Genomic DNA, 22905 nt, shown 5'->3' on the forward strand with positions numbered 1-22905 from the left:
TCTCATCCAGCATTCTTGGTGGTGCTACAACTTACTGTAGAAAATTATTTTGATCACCTTTTTAAATCAGTAATATATTATTAAAGTATCATAAACTGATGGAAATCAGTTGCAACAATGCTTCTGTTAAACATTTATTAACCACTAAAGCTGCTGGTTAAATTAACCTAACATGGATTAAAGTGAGCACAAACACACTTCTAAGAATGAACAACAATTTAAACACAGCTTTCTCTTTTTCCCTTTGTTAAGTGTCCACTGTGTCTAAGATAATGCAGAGAAATCATCACTCCACTTCACTCTGGAAATGCTAAAGTACATGCCTGCTGCTCTTTATCGCAAAATGCCCTTAAATTTTGAGACTCTAGTGTGAAAACTACTTACGTTCCATTTTGAGTTTTACTGGTTCAGATTCTTCGTCCTCAAATTTACACATGTAAGAGCTCCCATCTGAAATGACTTGAACTGTGTTTTCTGAAGACATCGCTGACTGATGGTTTGTGTCTCTTTCAATAGGTGATCCGTCTTTGTAGAAAACAGCATTCTTCTCCTTTGTCTGAGTACGATGTCGACAGCGCAGGGTCACTGATTCTCCTTCAAACACAGTGGATGCAGGACTTTCCAGGATCACATCTTTGTCTGTGGAACACAGGTCAGTAGGTGTTTCATTAAATCATCTCAACAAATGAACGTATCAGTCATTTGAAGATCTTGTTTGAGTCGTAGGGGACAAATTCTTGACCATCCCTGTGGATTGTGCAATAACAGTCTTTTTCTCAACCTAAAACTTTTTTAAACAAGATTAACAACATTCATACATTATATATTGGCACTTTGCCAAACAGGTTGATCATATCAACATGGCTGATAAAAATAAATAAATACATAAAGTAATGCTTGTAGTGAACTTGGTCATGGTGGTAAAACTTATCACTTACCTGATACAGTTAGAGAGACTTTATTACTTTGTTTTCTTGAATATGCTGAGCGCTTGTGATCACCAATGCACTGGAATTCACCACTGTCGTCTGTAGACAGAGATTGTGATGTATATCTCTTATCTGAGCCGAAGGGGAGAAATTCTTGACCATTCCTGTAGATTGTGTAATACCAGTCGGTGTCTTTTCCCACCCTCATGTCACATATGAAGGTAACAGACTCTCCGGTAAATAAAGTGGACCAGTTTGGTTCAATGGTCAGCACAGCATCTATAAAACCAACATAAACATTGTGTTTTCTTTATTGTATTAATTAAACACTGCCGAAACAGAACACACAGAAAATGGTGAAAAGTGATGCAGGTGTTGAATATTTGTCTCCAGTGAATATATAAACAAGAAGAAGTATAATTACCTTGAGCATGTCCACAGTAGAGGAGTAGATTCAGTGCTGAGATAAAAATTGGAACTTCATCAGACATTATCAAACTTACAGAAAAGATCGATTATAATAACCTCGGACATTTCTTTCATTCATGGCAACAATTCTTTAAACAAAGTCACTGGTGTACTCACAGAAAACCCCCAGCACACAGAGCAGAGTGTGCCCCATCTTCACACTCACGACTGTTACTCTGCCTCTGAGAAATGCTTCTACGCTGTGTAAAGAAAAAGCTCAGAACGTGTGAATCATACGATGAAAGATCAGAAACTGTGGGATGACAGAAGATGCAGTACACATAAATACTGGACAGGAAGTTTTCTCTCACTTCTTCCTCTGAGTCATTGCATTCTGTACTTCCTTCCCTTTTACACAAAGCTCGCCCAACCAGACTGGCTTCACCATGGCATATTTTAATGTTAGTTTTTGTTGGACTTTATTTGTGGTGACCCACACAAGACAATCTATAAATTGATTTGCAAATACACAGAACGTACTCTGTGGACATGTACTTTAATTTCACAGAAAAATGTTACAGGTTTTACGAGGTTTCACATTCAGTGAATGTAGAGTCTGTAGGCAAACCCCGGAGATCTTGCCTCCGGAAGAAGAGCGGAAGAGCCCCGGTTTCCGGTTGTAGGCTGTTTGTAGTCTGCATGATATTGACCAGTCACGTTCTAGCCGGCTGCAGTTGTTGCCAGGTTAACGGTCCGTGTGGTGAACTCACTAGGCGGAACATAATTGGCGTCACTGCAAACTCTGAATCCATCGCAATGGTTCAGCATATTTACTTATATAGAAATGGAAGTCGGAAACAGAAATTCGCCTCCTCCGCCCAAATCAAACCGGAATGCCAAAAAAACGGGGTTCTGCCCCCAGAGGCTGTATCGCCGTCTGCCGGAAGTCAGACACTGAATACCGCCGATGGGTTCCAAGAATGTGGCTAACATAACTAATGCTTGCTATGCTTTTATTTTGATATTGATCGGGGCAGCATTCAGTCAAAAATGGTGGCTGCGCTGTAAGTGCACCCTCTTGTGGCTGTTAATCATAAATAACTTCAGTGTCATCTCTTGTCATTGTAACCTGTTTGGTCCAGTGACGGTAACAGCTGATGGTGCTGATGAGAAGACGGGAAGAAAGAATCATGTAGCAGAGACACACCAGTGACATCATCTCTTACGAAGCATTTAACCTTGACGCGTTACCGTCACGAGGATAGTGATCATTTTCGTTATCAGGCCAACTGTCAAGAACGTTAACTGATCACCTGACAGAGGTAAATGTAGGCTACTAAAGTGACTGATAATTCCATCTGTGGTGTAAACGACTAATTATTGTGAAATCCATCAATACATGCCCTATATGACTCCTAGCCATGCCTTACACAGCACTGCACCCACCCCAAAACAGTTACAGTTCGCTAACACCTCAGTTTGACCCCCTAAGCATATTCAATCAGTGTATCAACAAAGTAGTGGTGGTGGAAATGAACAAAGTACATTACGACTTAGGTCCTGTACCTCAGTATCATTTTGATGTACTTGTACTTTACTTGAGAATAACTCCTTCATCAAGATGTGGGATTTAAGTGTGCTTTAAGATCTTGCAGACTAAGTTTTCTCACAGTGTTTGAGATTGTGAAATCGAATGTAGCCATCCCCTTTCTCATATTTTTATAAACCAACACCACCAGAGACAGTTGCAGTCAACACCACAGTGACAGCAGGTTTTATGGCTATGTTTATAATCATATGCATTTTACCTTCCAGGTTAACGACATGATATTTAAAATGCACAGCTACCCTGAAGACATTATATTACTAAAGTAATCTGTTGCTGTGTGCAGAAGGTTCTGGTGTTAATGGGATGATGTCGTTGTCTAAATGTGTATGCAGCAACACATTTTGTAGGTGTGAAAAGGAAGTGAAGGAGGGTTTAATGACCTCATACTGACAGGCAGTGCCTTGGCCGGCTTTTTCTCCGGCTCTAGTTGGAGCAAGACATAACATTTTTTTAAAAAGCAACATTTGGTGATTGATGTTTATTTTATGATGTTTATGGCAGAGTCAAAGAAAACAATGTTTAAATTCTGGACAGAGTGCCCAGGAGACAATTTATATTTAGTTAATGTTCATTTAGTCACTTCCTGTGTGTGTGTGTGTGTGTGTGTGTGTGTGTGTGTGTGTGTGTGTGTGTGTGTGTGTGTGTGTGTGTGGGTGACGTATTTAATCTGAACGATGCGTCACAGACTCTACTGGTGCAAAAGTTCATTTTTACTATCATGTCATTTTCTATTTATGTTTACATGCAGCCCTTCTTTTAATATCCTTCTCTGAGCTTTATTGTGACAACTACGTGATCTAAGCTGTTGAGACAGTTGTATTTTCTGATTAAATCAGCATTGCATTGTACCCTGTGGTTTTTGTTTGTTTATTTCTTAATGGTCATAAAAAATCTTCCAAAACATGAACTCATCCTGATCTATAAGTATTTTTACACCCACAACTCTGAGAATACTGTAAATAGGGATTATTTCACTATAGTTCAGTTGATCATTTCCATCATTGCTCTCTGTGTAGAAACACAACACACAACTATGACAAATGCAAAATGCCCAACAATTATGTGTTATAATTATGAACTACTTAGTGCAATACTAGTGTTGTCTAAAATGCTGTGACCGTGTGACGTCCTGCATGCTACCTGCAGTGGTTGGGCAGGAAGTGTGGGACTGTCAACATATGTGGTCAAACCCAAAGTGTTGTGAGGCCTCAGAAAAAGAAGATGTGGGAAAGGTCTGGTCTCATGTACTATTTATACATATTAGGTATGTAAGTTCTCTTTTCTTTTGTCCAGCAGCTCCAGCTGTTTTTAAATGCTTTTGTTTATTATGTATTTGACAGTTCAGCCAGTTTATGGTTGAGATAATCAGTGAACTATCACAGAGACATAATCAAGAGGAATAAAGTAGCAGCCAAAAAACATGAGGCACGAACACAGCGCATCATGTGGGCAGGGTTTAACCTGCTACACAGACTCCATGTTTGCTGCATGTAGTTGCTGCAGTTTACTGTGTGTGTACTGAGTTTTGTTGAGTAATAATGCAGTTGGATATGCAGGGTTTGGAGGTGTATGCGATATTAAATCCACATTCAACCTGAAGGATTGTTTCCATGTGTGTGATCCTTTGTGTCTATACTCCAGCATTTAAACAGATTAAAACCAACAAGGAAACCAAATGATTGTTGAGTTTGTGGCCTTTTTCCTTTTTTTAATGCTTTGTCTACTTTTTATGTGTTTTTAGATTCTCGTTCAGCAGCGTCTCTCACAGTGAGTCCTGACAGACTCCGTGTGTATCAACAAGCTCAACGACACAGACAGTGGCAGCTATCAAGTTCAGTCACTGATGGGAATTATGATGAATCAGTGGAGAAACACATACTGATTGTTGAAGGTAAGATCTGAATGCTTCTTTGTCTTTAGCCAGTGTATGGGTCTTCTTGGTCTGCAGATTTCATTGTTAAGGTTATTATGGCAGTCCTTATGATACATGTTTCTTTAACTTGCAGTATTTAGCGCAAGACCACCTTCAAGATTTTCTCAAACCTTTTATGACATCAGACACCCCTTTAAATGCATACACCACATGTTTTCATTGTGACTTCAAAAAAGTTCTATCATCCAGTTTACAAATAAAATCACATACACTGTACATTGTTACACAGTTGGCATCTGCCATTGTACATCTCTGTTTATTTTCAAATGATATGTGAAAGTTAAAGTCTCTGTCTTAATTTCAGATCTTTCATTTGCCTATGAATCTTTGATAAAGACCACGTGGCTTGAACCTTCATGTAAATTTTGTGTTACCAGAACTGGCTGCTGACATAGAAAGTATAGACAAAGCCTAGGTATGCTGGGATACTGTAAGGGCACTCAATGGCTAGGGAAATAAATTCATGAAAACATTTCTTAAAACATGCAGTTATACATGCATATGTGTGTTGTGGAGGCTTTATCTGAGGCTTGTGTTGGTACAAACTTATTGATGTTGTTATTCCTACTAGTTGCCACCAGAGGGTGCCAACAAATCACCCAATGCCTCAATCTCTCTGTTTGGGTGGGTGCTGCAGAAACTGCTCCTACACCCAGTGACGGTTCTTGCCATAGGCGATATAGGCGGCCGCCTGGGGCACCATTCCAAGGGGGGCGCCAAAATTGCACCTGTGACAAAAACAAAAAAAAAAAGTTTCAGTGTGTCATCACAGTCTGTTGGCGTCTGCCACAGTCCACCCACCTGTCAGCCACAAAGCTATTGGAATAAAGAGTCCACCCACCTTCTCCTCTGTAACCCACTCATCTACCTATTAGTACACCCACCTCATCAGCTATCACTACACTACTGAGAGGAGTGTATGTGGAGAGAAATAAAATAAAACACAACAACAACAACAACAACAACAACAACAACAGTAAACCCGTGTTGAAATCAGGAGGAGAGCTAGTTATCATTACCTCTGAGCAGCAGGTGGCCACAATGAACAGCTCCACTGATTTACATTGTGGTGCCTTCACCATCTATTCAGTAAAAAATAGAATTGGGCGAAGGTACATTACAACATTCTCATGATGTGTTCAGTGTAATCTTGTAAAATGTATCTTTTGGAGAGAAACTTGAATAAATCCAGCTGTTTGAAGGAGAAATTTGTTGATGTTTTCACAGCAATATAAAAAAGAAATTAGAGAGGGAATTACGGCACATTATAAAAAGTTTTTTGTCACACTTACAGTAACCAGAGGTAACACAGCAGTTTTTGCAGTAGAGCCTTATAAATAAACAAGATACAATGGTGCTCCCTTCTGTTTGTTAAGGAGGACCATCCCACCTTTTCATATAAGATGCAACGGAGTGTGAGAAATGTACCACCTATGATGAAGTGCAGCGCTTTGTGAATCACAGAGTCAAGAGGCTTTAAGGTGGAGGAAGAAGCATGCATATATACAATATCACCGTAATCAGGAGCAGACGTGAGTGTAGATTAAAAAATAGTCTTTCGATGAGCAGGAGAAAAACAAGATTTGTTTCTATACAAAAATCTAATTTTGACCTTGTTTGTATTTTTTTTTATTTATTTATTTTTTTTTTTTAGAAAAAATTGTCTTACACTCCTTAAAATCAAGAAGGCCTCCAAATTTCCAAACCCACTGTGAAGCTTTGCTGACCCTTAGTGGGTGTCAGGACTCCCTGTGACCTGTGTGTAGATTTTCCATGGCCTGATTAAGAGAAGAGCTGCTGACACATAAAAGCATGTCATCTGCATAAAAATGTGCAAGTTTTTCGATTGCTATCAAAGAAACATACGTCTAACAAAAGCATGACTTTACTGGATCACTACAATCAGAGAGAAGACAAACAAATAAACTGCTTATGTACAGGAAATCATGTAAGAACAATTAAAAACACTGGCGACAGCAAAGTATTGGAAAAAAAAGTTTATTGATACATGAAATGGTCAACCATACTTTCAAAATACAGAAGCTGTTTATAGTATACAGAAGATATTTTGGATGACAGCTGAGAAATAAACAAACAAAAAACACAGGGTACAATGCAATGCTGATTTAATCAGAAAAACACAACCGTCTCAACAGCTTAGATCACATAGTTGTCACAATAAAGCTCAGAGAAGGATATTAAAAGAAGATCTGCATGTAAAAATAAAAACAAAATGACATGATTGTGAAAACAGCGTAGGAATGGCGTCTTGTATGACAACTGCATTACATTTTGAGCTACAAACCATCAATGTCTCATGATTAATATTTATTTATTTCTATTAGTTAACATTTTTAACTTAAAACATGGTAAACTGAGGATGCCACCAATATACAGATCTGGAAAATAAACAGATTCTTACTTCATTATGTACCGTAGTGAAAGCATGCATATATATACAATATCACCATAATCAAGAGCAGACGTGACTGTAGATTAAACAATGGTCTTTCAACTAGCAGGAGAAAAACAAGATTTGTTTCTATACAAAAATCCAATTTTGACCCTCAGTTTGCTTGATAGTTTTTCTACATGGGTTTTAAAAGTGAGTCTAGTATCCAGGTAGAGGCCCAAAGATTTTTTAATATTTTACAATTTCAATTGCAAATATTTCAAACTTCTGCTGTTATTTGGAACAAACTGCAGCTGATCCTGTCGTCACATTTGAGTATTCGTTCTCCTCTGGCTCATAATTCCTCCCTGTTAAAAGAATAAGATGAATTCATGAAAAGACAAGTTACTGTACTGTATTCAGGGTACACTGGCCTACACAAGCATCTCAACTTTTGCACGTCATTCTCACCACATAAAATGAAGCATGCAGCCCTCTTAGCAATCAGTGTTTTTAAGATCAGTTACAGAATATGTGACATCCCTGGATTCATTTAAAATCAGTCCTTTAACCAACTCTATTATTTCTGCTCCATGTTGAACAAAACGTATCTACTGTACCATGTTCAGGTTCTTCAGAGCCTCTGATTGTTCGTAGAGACAGACGTCACCTACAGAACAGAAAATCAAGCCAAGCTATTCATCATTTTAATCCCATCATGTAGGAATTCCTAATCTTCTAAAACAGATAATCAAAACTAAAAATGTTAGTCTTAGATTTAATGATAAATCATAACATGAATCAGGATTAAGGCTGACCGTGGAGAAGAGAAGCATACTCTCTGCCTTGAGTTTCATCCTGGTTGATCATGTGGTCTGGAGCAGGACCCTGATTGGTGCTCTGAGACCTGGTGGGCCCAAAACATGAAGTAAATACAGTGGGTTTAATAAGGAACATGTAATGTGCTGCTGTTATGTTCAGAATGAGAGAAGAGAGTGTTGGACCGACCTCATGAAGCATGAATCTGTAACAAAAGAAAAAAAAAGACATTAACTGTGACATTGTTTAGTATTGCAAATTGTTGTATTGTTACTACAGTACATGTGATTACATCACAATCTGATATCAGCAGGAAAAGATCTCACCTTTTGACTTTGTGTAGCGACACACAAACAGCAGCAGGAGAAGAATCAGTAAAACTCCACAAACCGGCCCAACAATCAACAGCACAGGAAATGGAGAGCTTTGTTCAGGCCTGACGCTGCTATAATAAATATTATATTAGTAATTACAAGTACTGACTCATAAATAAATGTACAAATATTAGAACACATACACTCATAAACCCTGATCACACACCATGTACATTTAGATTCACACATAAACACACAGTAAAAACTTCTCAGTCTAACCTGTTATTTGATGAAAACTTTTCTTTGGCTCAAAATAATAAGTAATATGAAGTAATATACAGTTAATTTATTAACATGTATTTACTAGTTTATTTCTGTGTTTCATCACTTAATGCCCTAGTTTATAAAACTAATATCTAACAACAAACTTGCAGGTAAACTCAGCTGAAACTTACCCATCTTCTAATTTAGTGATGACTTTTCTAACTCAGACCGTAACACAGCTGACAAATAAAGATTGTGTTTTGAATCATACTCACATTTTACTGACATCCAACTCTCTGGTGACGTCAAACTCTGCCGACCTTGTGATGAATCTTTTCCTCTACATTTATAAAAGCCTTCATCTGACTTTGACACTGCAGAGATAGTCAGCTCCCCTCCAGTAACATTTTGGATGAGTTTGTCATTTTTATAGAAATCCACATTATAAGGAACTTTTTCTGTCCTCAATTTGCAGCCAAGAGTGACAGAATCTCCCTCAGTAACAGGATGGACAGGGCTCATCAGGGTAATATTACCGTCTGTAAAAAGATTAAAGAATACAAAGATTTGGTTGCAGAGATCAGCTGGTGCAGCTTAAACAAGCTGATGTAACATTATGAAAAGAAATGTTTGAATTAATTTTACAGCTGCATGCAATAACTGAGAAATCCCTGTCTTACTGTAAATGTATCTTTCTGTCATCAAACCAACAAAAAGATTATAGTACTTGTTTCAGTGTTGCTCACTGATGTACTGTAACACTGTAATTTCAGTGCAGATCACCCTTAAAGGTCTGGTGTGTAGGATTTAGTGGAATCCAGCGGTGAGGTTGTCGAACTGAAACTTCTTCCTTTGAGCCTGTAGGAGAACTACTGTGGCTGTATGTAGATATAAACAGCTCATTCTAAGGTAACGAAAACAAAGTGACTCTTTTTTCAGATGATAATAAACCAATTAAAACATAGTTATGAATACTATACAGCATTTCTGCCAATAGATGCCCCTAAATCCTACACACTGGACCTTTAAACAAGTCCTTTCATTTCAGCTGCTGGTGACTGGGGATGTGACATTTTTTAGATAAAATGTTGACTTTTGTGGAAATTACATTCAGAAAATGTCAATTTAACCAAGAAGCCAACCTTCGTCAGGCTGGAAAATATGGCACTAGGGTGTTGTATGTGGTTTAATTACAGCTTTAATAACATTTTTATGTATTCACACATTAACGTTCATTATTATTGGTATTTGTTGGCAGCCAATGTGGATTTTATGGCAGTGTGCTACAGACTGGTAGAGCTTCAAAACTCTGGTACTTCAAGTAAAATTAATGTTAGATGATTATTGTCATAAAGATGTCAGTGAGCAATAAAATCCATCTGACAATATCTTGGATAATATTAAGAAATTATACTTGAATGAACTAAAGCTGATGAGCTCTTTTAAAGGTCATCAAGTTTCACTCATTTTGAAAATCAGTTTGTATAATGTTAGTCACCTTCAGATTTTCAAAACTATGTAACAGAATGTTAAAATACTTCAGAAACAAAATCTTTTAAATGAATTAAGACTCACACTGTATAGTGATGTTGACTGCATTGCTGAACTGTCCTGTTTCAGACTCACACCAGTAGACTCCACTCTGCCAGTAACGGTCCATGTTGCATCTGGATCCAGTCATGGTCCCCCAGGAAGAAGAGGAAGAACAGTGTCTCGGGTAGCCATCTACAGAAAACCTGCTCACTCTCCACTCAGCAGAGTTTCCCTCACAGCTCAGTGACACAGGCTCTCTGCTGAAGTGTTGCATTCTGTCAGGACTCACTGTGAGAGACGCTGCTGAATGAGAATCTAAAAACACATAAAAAGCAGACAAAAAATAAACATTTAAAAGGCCATACTGTCAACAATCATTTGGTTTCCTTGTTGGTTTTAATGTGTTTAAATGCTGGAGTATAGACACAAAGGATCACACCAGTACAGGTATATAATAAAATTTAAAATTCCTCCATGGAAACAATCCTTCAGGTTTAATGTGGATTTAATCATTTTGTTATTTCAGGCTACAATGCACTAATACAAGGGTGCATAAATTGAAGTACAGCTCTCTGGGTACATAACCTCCATGTTTATCCCAAAACATGAAGAGAGGAAGAAGAGAGCAAACATAAAAAGTGAGTATATAATTGATGCCTAAAATGCATTTTGGAGAGAATAGTTGGATGTTAAAGTGCCACAGTAAAGCACCATTACATAAAAGCAGCAACACCAGACCAGACATACCCCATTACAACTAAAAGTCCTGTATTTAAAGGTTTGAGGGACAGAGAGAAGGAAACAAGCAAACATAAACTGAAGGAGGTAAAAATACATGAAAATAAAAACAGGAAAAAGAGCAGAGGAAAGGGACGCTGAAGAAATGGATGGAAGGAAAGAAAATAAATGTATCTCAATGTTTTACAACAATACATATTGAAGAAAACTTTATTTTCAAGATCTGTGTATTGGTGGCATTCTTAATTTACAATGTCTTTAGATAAAAAGTTAACACAGAAATAAATGAATATTATAATAATAATATCTTATAAGATTGAGTTATGGATTTAAACTAAGCATGTAAAAATGAAAAGGAGGTCATGAGATTCACTCATGTTAAAATTATTAGTACAGTAGTTTGGAAAACTCAAACTAAACCTACCTCCAGACCAGACAAACTTAGGTCCACTGTAATGAGTATAATACACTGGATCTCCTCTTCCAGCTCTGCACACATATCCTGCTGTGTGTGTCTGTCCATCAACAATGTAGGAATCCTGTTCAGTCCCATTGATGCTGCCAGGTATCAGCTCATAGCTGTAGGAGTTGTCTGACAGTTTGGGAACAGCCTTATACCAGAAGAACCTCCATCCTGCAGATGGATGTTCAACACTGCAGTTCAGAGTTACTGAGGCTCCAGGACTCAGCCATAATGGAGACACAGTGAGGACAGGCTGAGGTTTATCTGTTGGAAAGTGATTTCACAGAATGAAGACATGTTTTGGTGTGTTGTTGGTGCATTACATGCACTGCTTGTATCATAACTCAAATGTTAAGGTGCACTGTCTAAGAATACATGGACCAAAATAAAGATGACGACTGATGACATGTGACTTACAATCAGATACTCTCAATGTGAAAGCATCACTCCACTCTGTTGAAGACTTTTCATGTTTCAGTGTGCCCACACACCTGTAGTCTCCACTGTGTGATGACAAAGCATATGTAATCATGTTTTCCTTTTGTTTTTCAGGTCTGTATGAGCGGGTGTCGTCCACTCATACTTCCACTCAGCGTCCTCCATCCTCAATTTCACATGTCAGTGTGATCGTCCAGATAGTATATCTCAGGCCAGTTGGGTCGCAGGGTCACAACAGCTCTGTTTGTGACTGTTTATGCACAAGTTAGAAAAGATAAAACATAACATTTTCAGTGTTAGTCTTAATCAAAATTTATGAATACACAATGTAACCTATTGTTACTGCATGTTGTTTTTCATGTCATTTTGCCAACTAGTAACTACTACTAACTGGATCACTGTACTCTGTGTAGTAAAGTAGCTTTCCTCTTCCTTCCCGACACTGATAGATACCATCTTGTGAGATACTGATGTTTTGTTCACCATTGGTAAGGATTATAGTTTCATGGGAATCTGAGGAACGTCTGAACCAGTCATATTTCCATCCAGCAGAGCCTTCCACAGAACAGTTCAGTGTCAGAGTGCCCCTACTGGTACTGTTGTCCTGCCTGCTCTCAGAGTGGCCACAGGTCTTTGTGCTTGGTTTAGAATACATTTTTATTATTTGTCTATTATTCACTATTATCTTCTAGGGAGTGAGTACCAGTTGTCTGTATTGAAGGAGACAACTGGTCGACCGTTCCTGTTGAATGTGTAAAGCCAGTCAGTGTCTGTTCCTTCTCTCATGTCACATATGAAGGTAACAGACTCTCCACTAAATAAATAGGGTGAGTTGGGTTCAGTGATCAGCTCAGCGTCTACAAACCCACGCAAACATATAACAGATACACAGTCAACATACAAACCCTAAAAAAATTGTCTGAGGAACATGTAATGACACACTCTTAATCACTGCTTTAGTCACATCATAACTGCTACATGAAATGATACATATATTGATCAAATATAGTGAATAAATAGTGAATAAACCCCAAAACAGAAAAGACAGAAAATTGTTCAGTCACCTTCAGTGTGTCCACAGTCGAGGAGTGTATTCAGCGCTGTAATAAAGATTGATACTTAAGACATTATAAACTGGCTGAACTGTCAAATACATAATAAACAAAAGCATTTAAAAACAGCTGGAGCTGGACAAACATATGATACTCTGTTCCTCTCACTACATGTTCCTTAATCTGTATCTGTCAAACAAATAAAGTCACTTATGTACTCACAGAATAACAACAGCACGCAGAACAAAGTCAGCCCCATCCTCACATCGAGCACTGACACTCTGCACTCTGTTTTATTAGAAGGGGTCCGCCTCTAATAAACAGAAGGACTGACACTGTACCAGGAAGAAAAAAAAGAGAACTTACATTTCAAATATGCAACACTTTGGGTTTGACCACATATGTTGAACTGCCATTGTGCAATGCTGATTTAATCAGAAAATACAACTGTCTCAACAGCTGAGATCACATTGTTGTCACAATAAAGCTCAGAGAAGGATGTTAAAAGAAGGGCTGCATGTAAACATAAAAAGGAATGGAATGAAATGAAATGAATGTAATTTTTCACCAGCAGAGTCCACTTGTCAGTATGAGGTCATTTAACCCTCCTTCACTTCCTTTTCACACCTACAAAATGTGTTGCTGCATACACATTTAGACAACGACATCATCCCATTAACACCACAATGTTCTGCACACAGCAACAGATTACTTTAGGAATATAATGTCTTCAGGGTAGCTGTGCATTTTAAATATCATGTAGTTAACCTGGAAGGTAAAATGCATATGATTATAAACAGAGCAATAAAACCTGCTGTCACTGTGGTGTTGACTGCAACTATCTCTGGTGGTGTATCAGTAGTGTGTACGGCCCCCAAGTGCCTGTATGCACTCACAGCAACATCTGGGCACGCTCCTGATGGCAGATGGTTTCCTGGACAGACTGTGGCGGCACATGGCGGCAACGGATGCACTGATACATAACGTCACATAGGTGCTCAGTTGGACTTAGGTCAGAGGAACGAGGGCCAGGCAATGACCTGACATATGAGGTCATAAAAAATCTTCCAAAACATGAACTCATCCTGATCTATAAGTATTTTTACACCCACAACTCTGAGAATACTGTAAATAGGGATTATTTCACTATAGTTCAGTTGATCATTTCCATCATTGCTCTCTGTGTAGAAACACAACACACAACTATGAAAATGCAAAATGCCCAACAATTATGTGTTATAATTATGAACTACTTAGTGCAATACTAGTGTTGTCTAAAATGCTGTGACCGTGTGACGTCCCTGCATGCTACCTGCAGTGGTTGGGCAGGAAGTGTGGGACTGTCAACATATGTGGTCAAACCCAAAGTGCTGTGAGGCCTCAGAAAAGAAGATGGAAAGGTCTGGTTGGTCTCATGTACTATTTATACATATTAGGTATGTAAGTTCTCTTTTCTTTTGTCCAGCAGCTCCAGCTGTTTTTAAATGCTTTTGTTTATTATGTATTTGACAGTTCAGCCAGTTTATGGTTGAGATAATCAGTGAACTATCACAGAGACATAATCAAGAGGAATAAAGTAGCAGCCAAAAAACATGAGGCACGAACACAGCGCATCATGTGGGCAGGGTTTAACCTGCTACACAGACTCCATGTTTGCTGCATGTAGTTGCTGCAGTTTACTGTGTGTGTACTGAGTTTTGTTGAGTAATAATGCAGTTGGATATGCAGGGTTTGGAGGTGTATGCGATATTAAATCCACATTCAACCTGAAGGATTGTTTCCATGTGTGTGATCCTTTGTGTCTATACTCCAGCATTTAAACAGATTAAAACCAACAAGGAAACCAAATGATTGTTGACTTTGTGGCCTTTTTCCTTTTTTTAATGCTTTGTCTACTTTTTATGTGTTTTTAGATTCGTTCAGCAGCGTCTCTCACAGTGAGTCCTGACAGACTCCGTGTGTATCAACAAGCTCAACGACACAGACAGTGGCAGCTATCAAGTTTCAGTCACTGATGGGAATTATGATGAATCAGTGGAGAAACACATACTGATTGTTGAAGGTAAGATCTGAATGCTTCTCTTGTCTTTAGCCAGTGTATGGGTCTTCTTGGTCTGCAGATTTCATTGTTAAGGTTATTATGGCAGTCCTTATGATACATGTCTCTTTAACTTGCAGTATTTAGTGCAAGACCACCTTCAAGATTTTCTCAAACCTTTTATGACATCAGACACCCCTTTAAATGCTTACACCACATGTTTTCATTGTGACTTCAAAAAAGTTCTATCGTCCAGTTTACAAATAAAATCACATACACTGTACATTGTTACACAGTTGGCATCTGCCATTGTACATCTCTGTTTATTTTCAAATGATATGTGAAAGTTAAAGTCTCTGTCTTAATTTCAGATCTTTCATTTGCCTATGAATCTTTGATAAAGACCACGTGGCTTGAACCTTCATGTAAATTTTGTGTTACCAGAACCGGCTGCTGACATAGAAAGTATAGACAAAGCTTAGGTATGCTGGGATACTGTAAGGGCACTCAATGGCCAGGGAAATAAATTCATGAAAACATTTCTTAAAACATGCAGTTATACATGCATATGTGTGCTGTGGAGGCTTTATCTGAGGCTTGTGTTGGTACAAACTTATTGATGTTGTTATTCCTACTGGTTGCCACCAGAGGGTGCCAACAAATCACCCAATGCCTCAATCTCTCTGTTTGGGTGGGTGTTGCAGAAACTGCTCGTACACCCAGTGGCGGTTCTTGCCATAGGCGATATAGGCGGCCGCCTGGGGCACCATTCCAAGGGGGGCGCCAAAATTGCACCTGTGACAAAAACAAAAAAAAAAAGTTTCAGTGTGTCATCACAGTCTGTTGGCGTCTGCCACAGTCCACCCACCTGTCAGCCACAAAGCTATTGGAATAAAGAGTCCACCCACCTTCTCCTCTGTAACCCACTCATCTACCTATTAGTACACCCACCTCATCAGCTATCACTACACTACTGAGAGGAGTGTATGTGGAGAGAAATAAAATAAAACACAACAACAACAACAACAACAACAACAACAACAGTAAACCCGTGTTGAAATCAGGAGGAGAGCTAGTTATCATTACCTCTGAGCAGCAGGTGGCCACAATGAACAGCTCCACTGATTTACATTGTGGTGCCTTCATCCTCTATTCAGTAAAAAATAGAATTGGGCGAAGGTACATTACAACATTCTCATGATGTGTTCAGTGTAATCTTGTAAAATGTATCTTTTGGAGAGAAACTTGAATAAATCCAGCTGTTTGAAGGAGAAATTTGTTGATGTTTTCACAGCAATATAAAAAAGAAATTAGAGAGGGAATTACGGCATATTATAAAAAGTTTTTTGTCACACTTACAGAAACCAGAGGTAACACAGCAGTTTTTGCAATAGAGCCTTATAAATAAACAAGATACAATGGTGCTCCCTTCTGTTTGTTAAGGAGGACCATCCCACCTTTTCATATAAGATGCAACGGAGTGTGAGAAATGTACCACCTATGATGAAGTGCAGCGCTTTGTGAATCACAGAGTCAAGAGGCTTTAAGGTGGAGGAAGAAGCATGCATATATACAATATCACCATAATCAGGAGCAGACGTGACTGTAGATTAAAAAATAGTCTTTCGATGAGCAGGAGAAAAACAAGATTTGTTTCTATACAACAATCCAATTTTGACCTCATATGTATTTTTTTTTTTTCTTTAGAAAAAAGTTGTCTTACACCCCTTAAAATCAAGAAGGCCTCCAAATGTCCAAATGCAACTGTGAAGCTTTGGTGACCCTTAGTGGGTGTCAGGACTCCCAGCTTGGAAATCTGTGACCTAGAGAACAGCATAAACTTGTTTTAAATTACCAGAATTTAAAAGAAGCTCATGTTTGATGAGAGAGATCTGAAATGTATCAGAGCAGTGTGTAGATTTTCCATGGCCTGATTAAGAGAAGAGCCGCTGACACATAAAAGCATGTCATCTGCATAAAAATGTGCAAGTTTTTCCGATTGCTATCAAAAAAACATATGTCTAACAAAAGCATGACTTTACTGGATCACTACAATCAGAGAGAAGAAAAACAAATAAACTGCTTATGTACAGGAAATCATTTAAGAACAATTAAAAACACTGGCAACAGCAAAGTATTGGAACAAAAGTTTATTGATACATGAAAAGGGTCAACCATACTTTCAAAATACAGAAGCTATTTATAGTATACAGAAGATATTTTGGAAGATTTTTAATGAGGGTTGAGAAATAAACAAACAAAAACCACAGGGTACAATGCAATGCTGATTTAATCAGAAAATACAACTGTCTCAACAGCTTAGATCACATAGTTGTCACAATAAAGCTCAGAGAAGGATATTAAAAGAAGGGCTGCATGTAAAAATAAAAACAAAATGACATGATTGTGAAAACAGCGTAGGAATGGCGTCTTGTATGACAACTGCATTACATTTTGAGCTACAAACCATCAATGTCTCATGATTAATATTTATTTATTTCTATTAGTTAACATTTTTAACTTAAAACATGGTAAACTGAGGATGCCACCAATATACAGATCTGGAAAATAAACAGATTCTTACTTCATTATGTACCGTAGTGAAAGCATGCATATATACAATATCACCATAATCAAGAGCAGACGTGACTGTAGATTAAACAATGGTCTTTCAACTAGCAGGAGAAAAACAAGATTTGTTTCTATACAAAAATCCAATTTTGACCCTCAGTTTGCTTGATAGTTGTTCCACATGGGTTTTAAAAGTGAGTCTAGTATCCAGGCAGAGGCCCAAAGATTTATAATATTTTACAATTTCAATTGCAAATATTTCAAACTTCTGCTGTTATTTGGAACAAACTGCAGCTGATCCTGTCGTCACATTTGAGTATTCGTTCTCCTCTGGCTCATTATTCCTCCCTGTTAAAAGAATAAGATGAATTCATGAAAAGACAAGTTACTGTACTGTATTCAGGGTACACTGGCCTACACAAGCATCTCAACTTTTGCACGTCATTCTCACCACATAAAATGAAGCATGCAGCCCTCTTAGCAATCAGTGTTTTTAAGATCAGTTACAGAATATGTGACATCCCTGGTTTCATTTAAAATCAGTCCTTTAACCAACTCTATTATTTCTGCTCCATGTTGAACAAAAGTATCTACTGTACCATGTTCAGGTTCTTCAGAGCCTCTGATTGTTTCGTAGAGACAGGCTCACCTACAGAACAGAAAATCAAGCCAAGCTATTCATCATTTTAATCCCATCATGTAGGAATTCCCTAATCTTCTAAAACAGATAATCAAAACTAAAAATGTTAGTCTTAGATTTAATGATAAATCATAACATGAATCAGGATTAAGGCTGACCGTGGAGAAGAGAAGCATACTCTCTGCCTTGAGTTTCATCCTGGTTGATCATGTGGTCTGGAGCAGGACCCTGATTGGTGCTCTGAGACCTGGTGGGCCCAAAACATGAAGTAAATACAGTGGGTTTAATAAGGAACATGTAATGTGCTGCTGTTATGTTCAGAATGAGAGAAGAGAGTGTTGGACCGACCTCATGAAGCATGAATCTGTAACAAAAGGAAAAAAAAGACATTAACTGTGACATTGTTTAGTATTGCAAATTGTTGTATTGTTACTACAGTACATGTGATTACATCACAATCTGATATCAGCAGGAAAAGATCTCACCTTTTGACTTTGTGTAGCGACACAAACAGCAGCAGGAGAAGAATCAGTGACACTCCACCAACCAGCCCAACAATCAACAGCACAGGAAATGGAGAGCTTTGTTCAGGCCTGGACGCTGCTATAATAAATATTATATTAGTAATTACAAGTACTGACTCATAAATAAATGTACAAATATTAGAACACATACACTCATAAACCCTGATCACACACCATGTACATTTAGATTCACACATAAACACACAGTAAAAACTTCTCAGTCTAACCTGTTATTTGATGAAAACTTTTCTTTGGCTCAAAAATAATAAGTAATATGAAGTAATATACAGTTAATTTATTAACATGTATTTACTAGTTTATTTCTGTGTTTCATCACTTAATGCCCTAGTTTATAAAACTAATATCTAACAACAAACTTGCAGGTAAACTCAGCTGAAACGTACCCATCTTCTAATTTAGTGATGACTTTTCTAACTCAGACCGTAACACAGCTGACAAATAAAGATTGTGTTTTGAATCACACTCACATTTTACTGACATCCAACTCTCTGGTGACGTCCAATTCTGCCGACCTTGTGATGAATCTTTTCCTCTACATTTATAAAAGCCTTCATCTGACTTTGACACTGCAGAGATAGTCAGCTCCCCTCCAGTAACATTTTGGATGAGTTTGTCATTGTTATAGAAATCCACATTATAAGGAACTTTTTCTGTCCTCAATTTGCAGCCAAGAGTGACAGAATCTCCTCAGTAACAGGATGGACAGGGCTCATCAGGGTAATATTACCGTCTGTAAAAGATTAAAGAATACAAAGATTTGGTTGCAGAGATCAGCTGGTGCAGCTTAAACAAGCTGATGTAACATTATGAAAATAAATGTTTGAATTAATTTTACAGCTGCATGCAATAACTGAGAAATCCCTGTCTTACTGTAAATGTATCTTTCTGTCATCAAACCAACAAAAAGATTATAGTACTTGTTTCAGTGTTGCTCACTGATGTACTGTAACACTGTAATTTCAGTGCAGATCACCCTTAAAGGTCTGGTGTGTAGGATTTAGTGGAATCCAGCGGTGAGGTTGTCGAACTGAAACTTCTTCCTTTGACCAAGCCTGTAGGAGAACTACTGTGGCTGTATGTAGATATAAACAGCTCATTCTAAGGTAACGAAAACAAAGTGACTCTTTTTTCAGATGATAATAAACCAATTAAAACATAGTTATGAATACTATACAGCATTTCTGCCAATAGATGCCCCTAAATCCTACACACTGGACCTTTAAACAAGTCCTTTCATTTCAGCTGCTGGTGACTGGGGATGTGACATTTTTTAGATAAAATGTTGACTTTTGTGGAAATTACATTCAGAAAATGTCAATTTAACCAAGAAGCCAACCTTCATCAGGCTGGAAAATATGGCACTAGGGTGTTGTACGTGGTTTAATTACAGCTTTAATAACATTTTTATGTATTCACACATTAACGTTCATTATTATTGGTATTTGTTGGCAGCCAATGTGGATTTTGTGGCAGTGTGCTACAGACTGGTAGAGCTTCAAAACTCTGGTACTTCAAGTATAAAATTAATGTTAGATGATTATTGTCATAAAGATGTCAGTGAGCAATAAAATCCATCTGACAATATCTTGGATAATATTAAGAAATTATACTTGAATGAACCAAAGCTGATGAGCTCTTTTAAAGGTCATCAAGTTTCACTCATTTTGAAAATCAGTTTGTATAATGTTAGTCACCTTCAGATTTTCAAAACTATGTAACAGAATGTTAAAATACTTCAGAAACAAAATCTTTTAAATGAATTAAGACTCACACTGTATAGTGATGTTGACTGCATTGCTGAACTGTCCTGTTTCAGACTCACACCAGTAGACTCCACTCTGCCAGTAACGGTCCATGTTGCATCTGGATCCAGTCATGGTCCCCCAGGAAGAAGAGGAAGAACAGTGTGTCAGGTAGCCATCTACAGAAAACCTGCTCACTCTCCACTCAGCAGAGTTTCCCTCACAGCTCAGTGACACAGGCTCTCTGCTGAAGTGTTGCATTCTGTCAGGACTCACTGTGAGAGACGCTGCTGAATGAGAATCTAAAAACACATAAAAAGCAGACAAAAAATAAACATTTAAAAGGCTATACTGTCAACAATCATTTGGTTTCCTTGTTGGTTTTAATGTGTTTAAATGCTGGAGTATAGACACAAAGGATCACACCAGTACAGGTATATAATAGAATTTAAAATTCCTCCATGGAAACAATCCTTCAGGTTTAATGTGGATTTAATCATTTTGTTATTTCAGGCTACAATGCACTAATACAAGGGTGCATAAATTGAAGTACAGCTCTCTGGGTACATAACCTCCATGTTTATCCCAAAACATGAAGAGAGGAAGAAGAGAGCAAACATAAAAAGTGAGTATATAATTGATGCCTAAAATGCATTTTGGAGAGAATAGTTGGATGTTAAAGTGCCACAGTAAAGCACCATTACATAAAAGCAGCAACACCAGACCAGACAAATACCCCATTACAACTAAAAGTCCTGTATTTAAAGGTTTGAGGGACAGAGAGAAGGAAACAAGCAAACATAAACTGAAGGAGGTCACAAAAATACATGAAAATAAAAACAGGAAAAAAGAGCAGAGGAAAGGGACGCTGAAGAAATGGATGGAAGGAAAGAAAATAAATGTATCTCAATGTTTTACAACAATACATATTGAAGAAAAACTTTATTTTCAAGATCTGTGTATTGGTGGCATTCTTAATTTACAATGTCTTTAGATAAAAGTTAACACAGAAATAAATGAATATTATAATAATAATATCTTATAAGATTGAGTTATGGATTTAAACTAAGCATGTGTAAAAATGAAAAGGAGGTCATGAGATTCACTCATGTTAAAATTATTAGTACAGTAGTTTGGAAAACTCAAACTAAACCTACCTCCAGACCAGACAAACTTAGGTCCACTGTAATGAGTATAATACACTGGATCTCCTCTTCCAGCTCTGCACACATATCCTGCTGTGTGTGTCTGTCCATCAACAATGTAGGAATCCTGTTCAGTCCCATTGATGCTGCCAGGTATCAGCTCATAGCTGTAGGAGTTGTCTGACAGTTTGGGAACAGCCTTATACCAGAAGAACCTCCATCCTGCAGATGGATGTTCAACACTGCAGTTCAGAGTTACTAAGGCTCCAGGACTCAGCCATAATGGAGACACAGTGAGGACAGGCTGAGGTTTATCTGTTGGAAAGTGATTTCACAGAATGAAGACATGTTTTGGTGTGTTGTTGGTGCATTACATGCACTGCTTGTATCATAACTCAAATGTTAAGGTGCACTGTCTAAGAATACATGGACCAAAATAAAGATGACGACTGATGACATGTGACTTACAATCAGATACTCTCAATGTGAAAGCATCACTCCACTCTGTTGAAGACTTTTCATGTTTCAGTGTGCCCACACACCTGTAGTCTCCACTGTGTGATGACAAAGCATATGTAATCATGTTTTCCTTTTGTTTTTCAGGTCTGTATGAGCGGGGTGTCGTCCACTCATACTTCCACTCAGCGTCTCCTCCATCCTCAATTTCACATGTCAGTGTGATCGTCTCCAGATAGTATATCTCAGGCCAGTTGGGTCGCAGGGTCACAACAGCTCTGTTTGTGACTGTTTATGCACAAGTTAGAAAAGATAAAACATAACATTTTCAGTGTTAGTCTTAATCAAAATTTATGAATACACAATGTAACCTATTGTTACTGCATGTTGTTTTTCATGTCATTTTGCCAACTAGTAACTACTACTAACTGGATCACTGTACTCTGTGTAGTAAAGTAGCTTTCCTCTTCCTTCCCGACACTGATAGATACCATCTTGTGAGATACTGATGTTTTGTTCACCATTGGTAAGGATTATAGTTTCATGGGAATCTGAGGAACGTCTGAACCAGTCATATTTCCATCCAGCAGAGCCTTCCACAGAACAGTTCAGTGTCAGAGTGCCCCCTACTGGTGTCGTTGTCCTGCCTGCTCTCAGAGTGGCCACAGGTCTTTGTGCTTGGTTTAGAATACATTTTTATTATTTGTCTATTATTCACTATTATCTTCTAGGGAGTGAGTACCAGTTGTCTGTATTGAAGGAGACAACTGGTCAACCGTTCCTGTTGAATGTGTAAAGCCAGTCAGTGTCTGTTCCTTCTCTCATGTCACATATGAAGGTAACAGACTCTCCACTAAATAAATAGGGTGAGTTGGG

General features: G+C 38.0%; 2 protein-coding genes across 2 annotated transcripts in view; one reads left to right on the forward strand and one right to left on the reverse strand.

The window, feature by feature from the left end:
* The window catches only part of LOC125884319 (uncharacterized), a 268232-nt gene that overhangs the window by 187199 nt on the left and 58128 nt on the right, over nucleotides 1-22905 (forward strand). The window lies entirely within an intron of this gene.
* Nucleotides 1-22905, reverse strand: part of LOC125884294 (Fc receptor-like protein 5) — a 70040-nt gene that overhangs the window by 5388 nt on the left and 41747 nt on the right. Inside the window, exon 13 of the mRNA XM_049569195.1 lies at nucleotides 8090-8178. Coding sequence (XP_049425152.1) covers nucleotides 8090-8178 — 89 coding nt within the window. The remainder of the gene's footprint in view (nucleotides 1-8089; nucleotides 8179-22905) is intronic.

The sequence above is a fragment of the Epinephelus fuscoguttatus genome, linkage group LG23 (genome assembly GCF_011397635.1).
Source record: "Epinephelus fuscoguttatus linkage group LG23, E.fuscoguttatus.final_Chr_v1".
Classification (NCBI taxonomy): Eukaryota; Metazoa; Chordata; class Actinopteri; order Perciformes; family Serranidae; genus Epinephelus; species Epinephelus fuscoguttatus.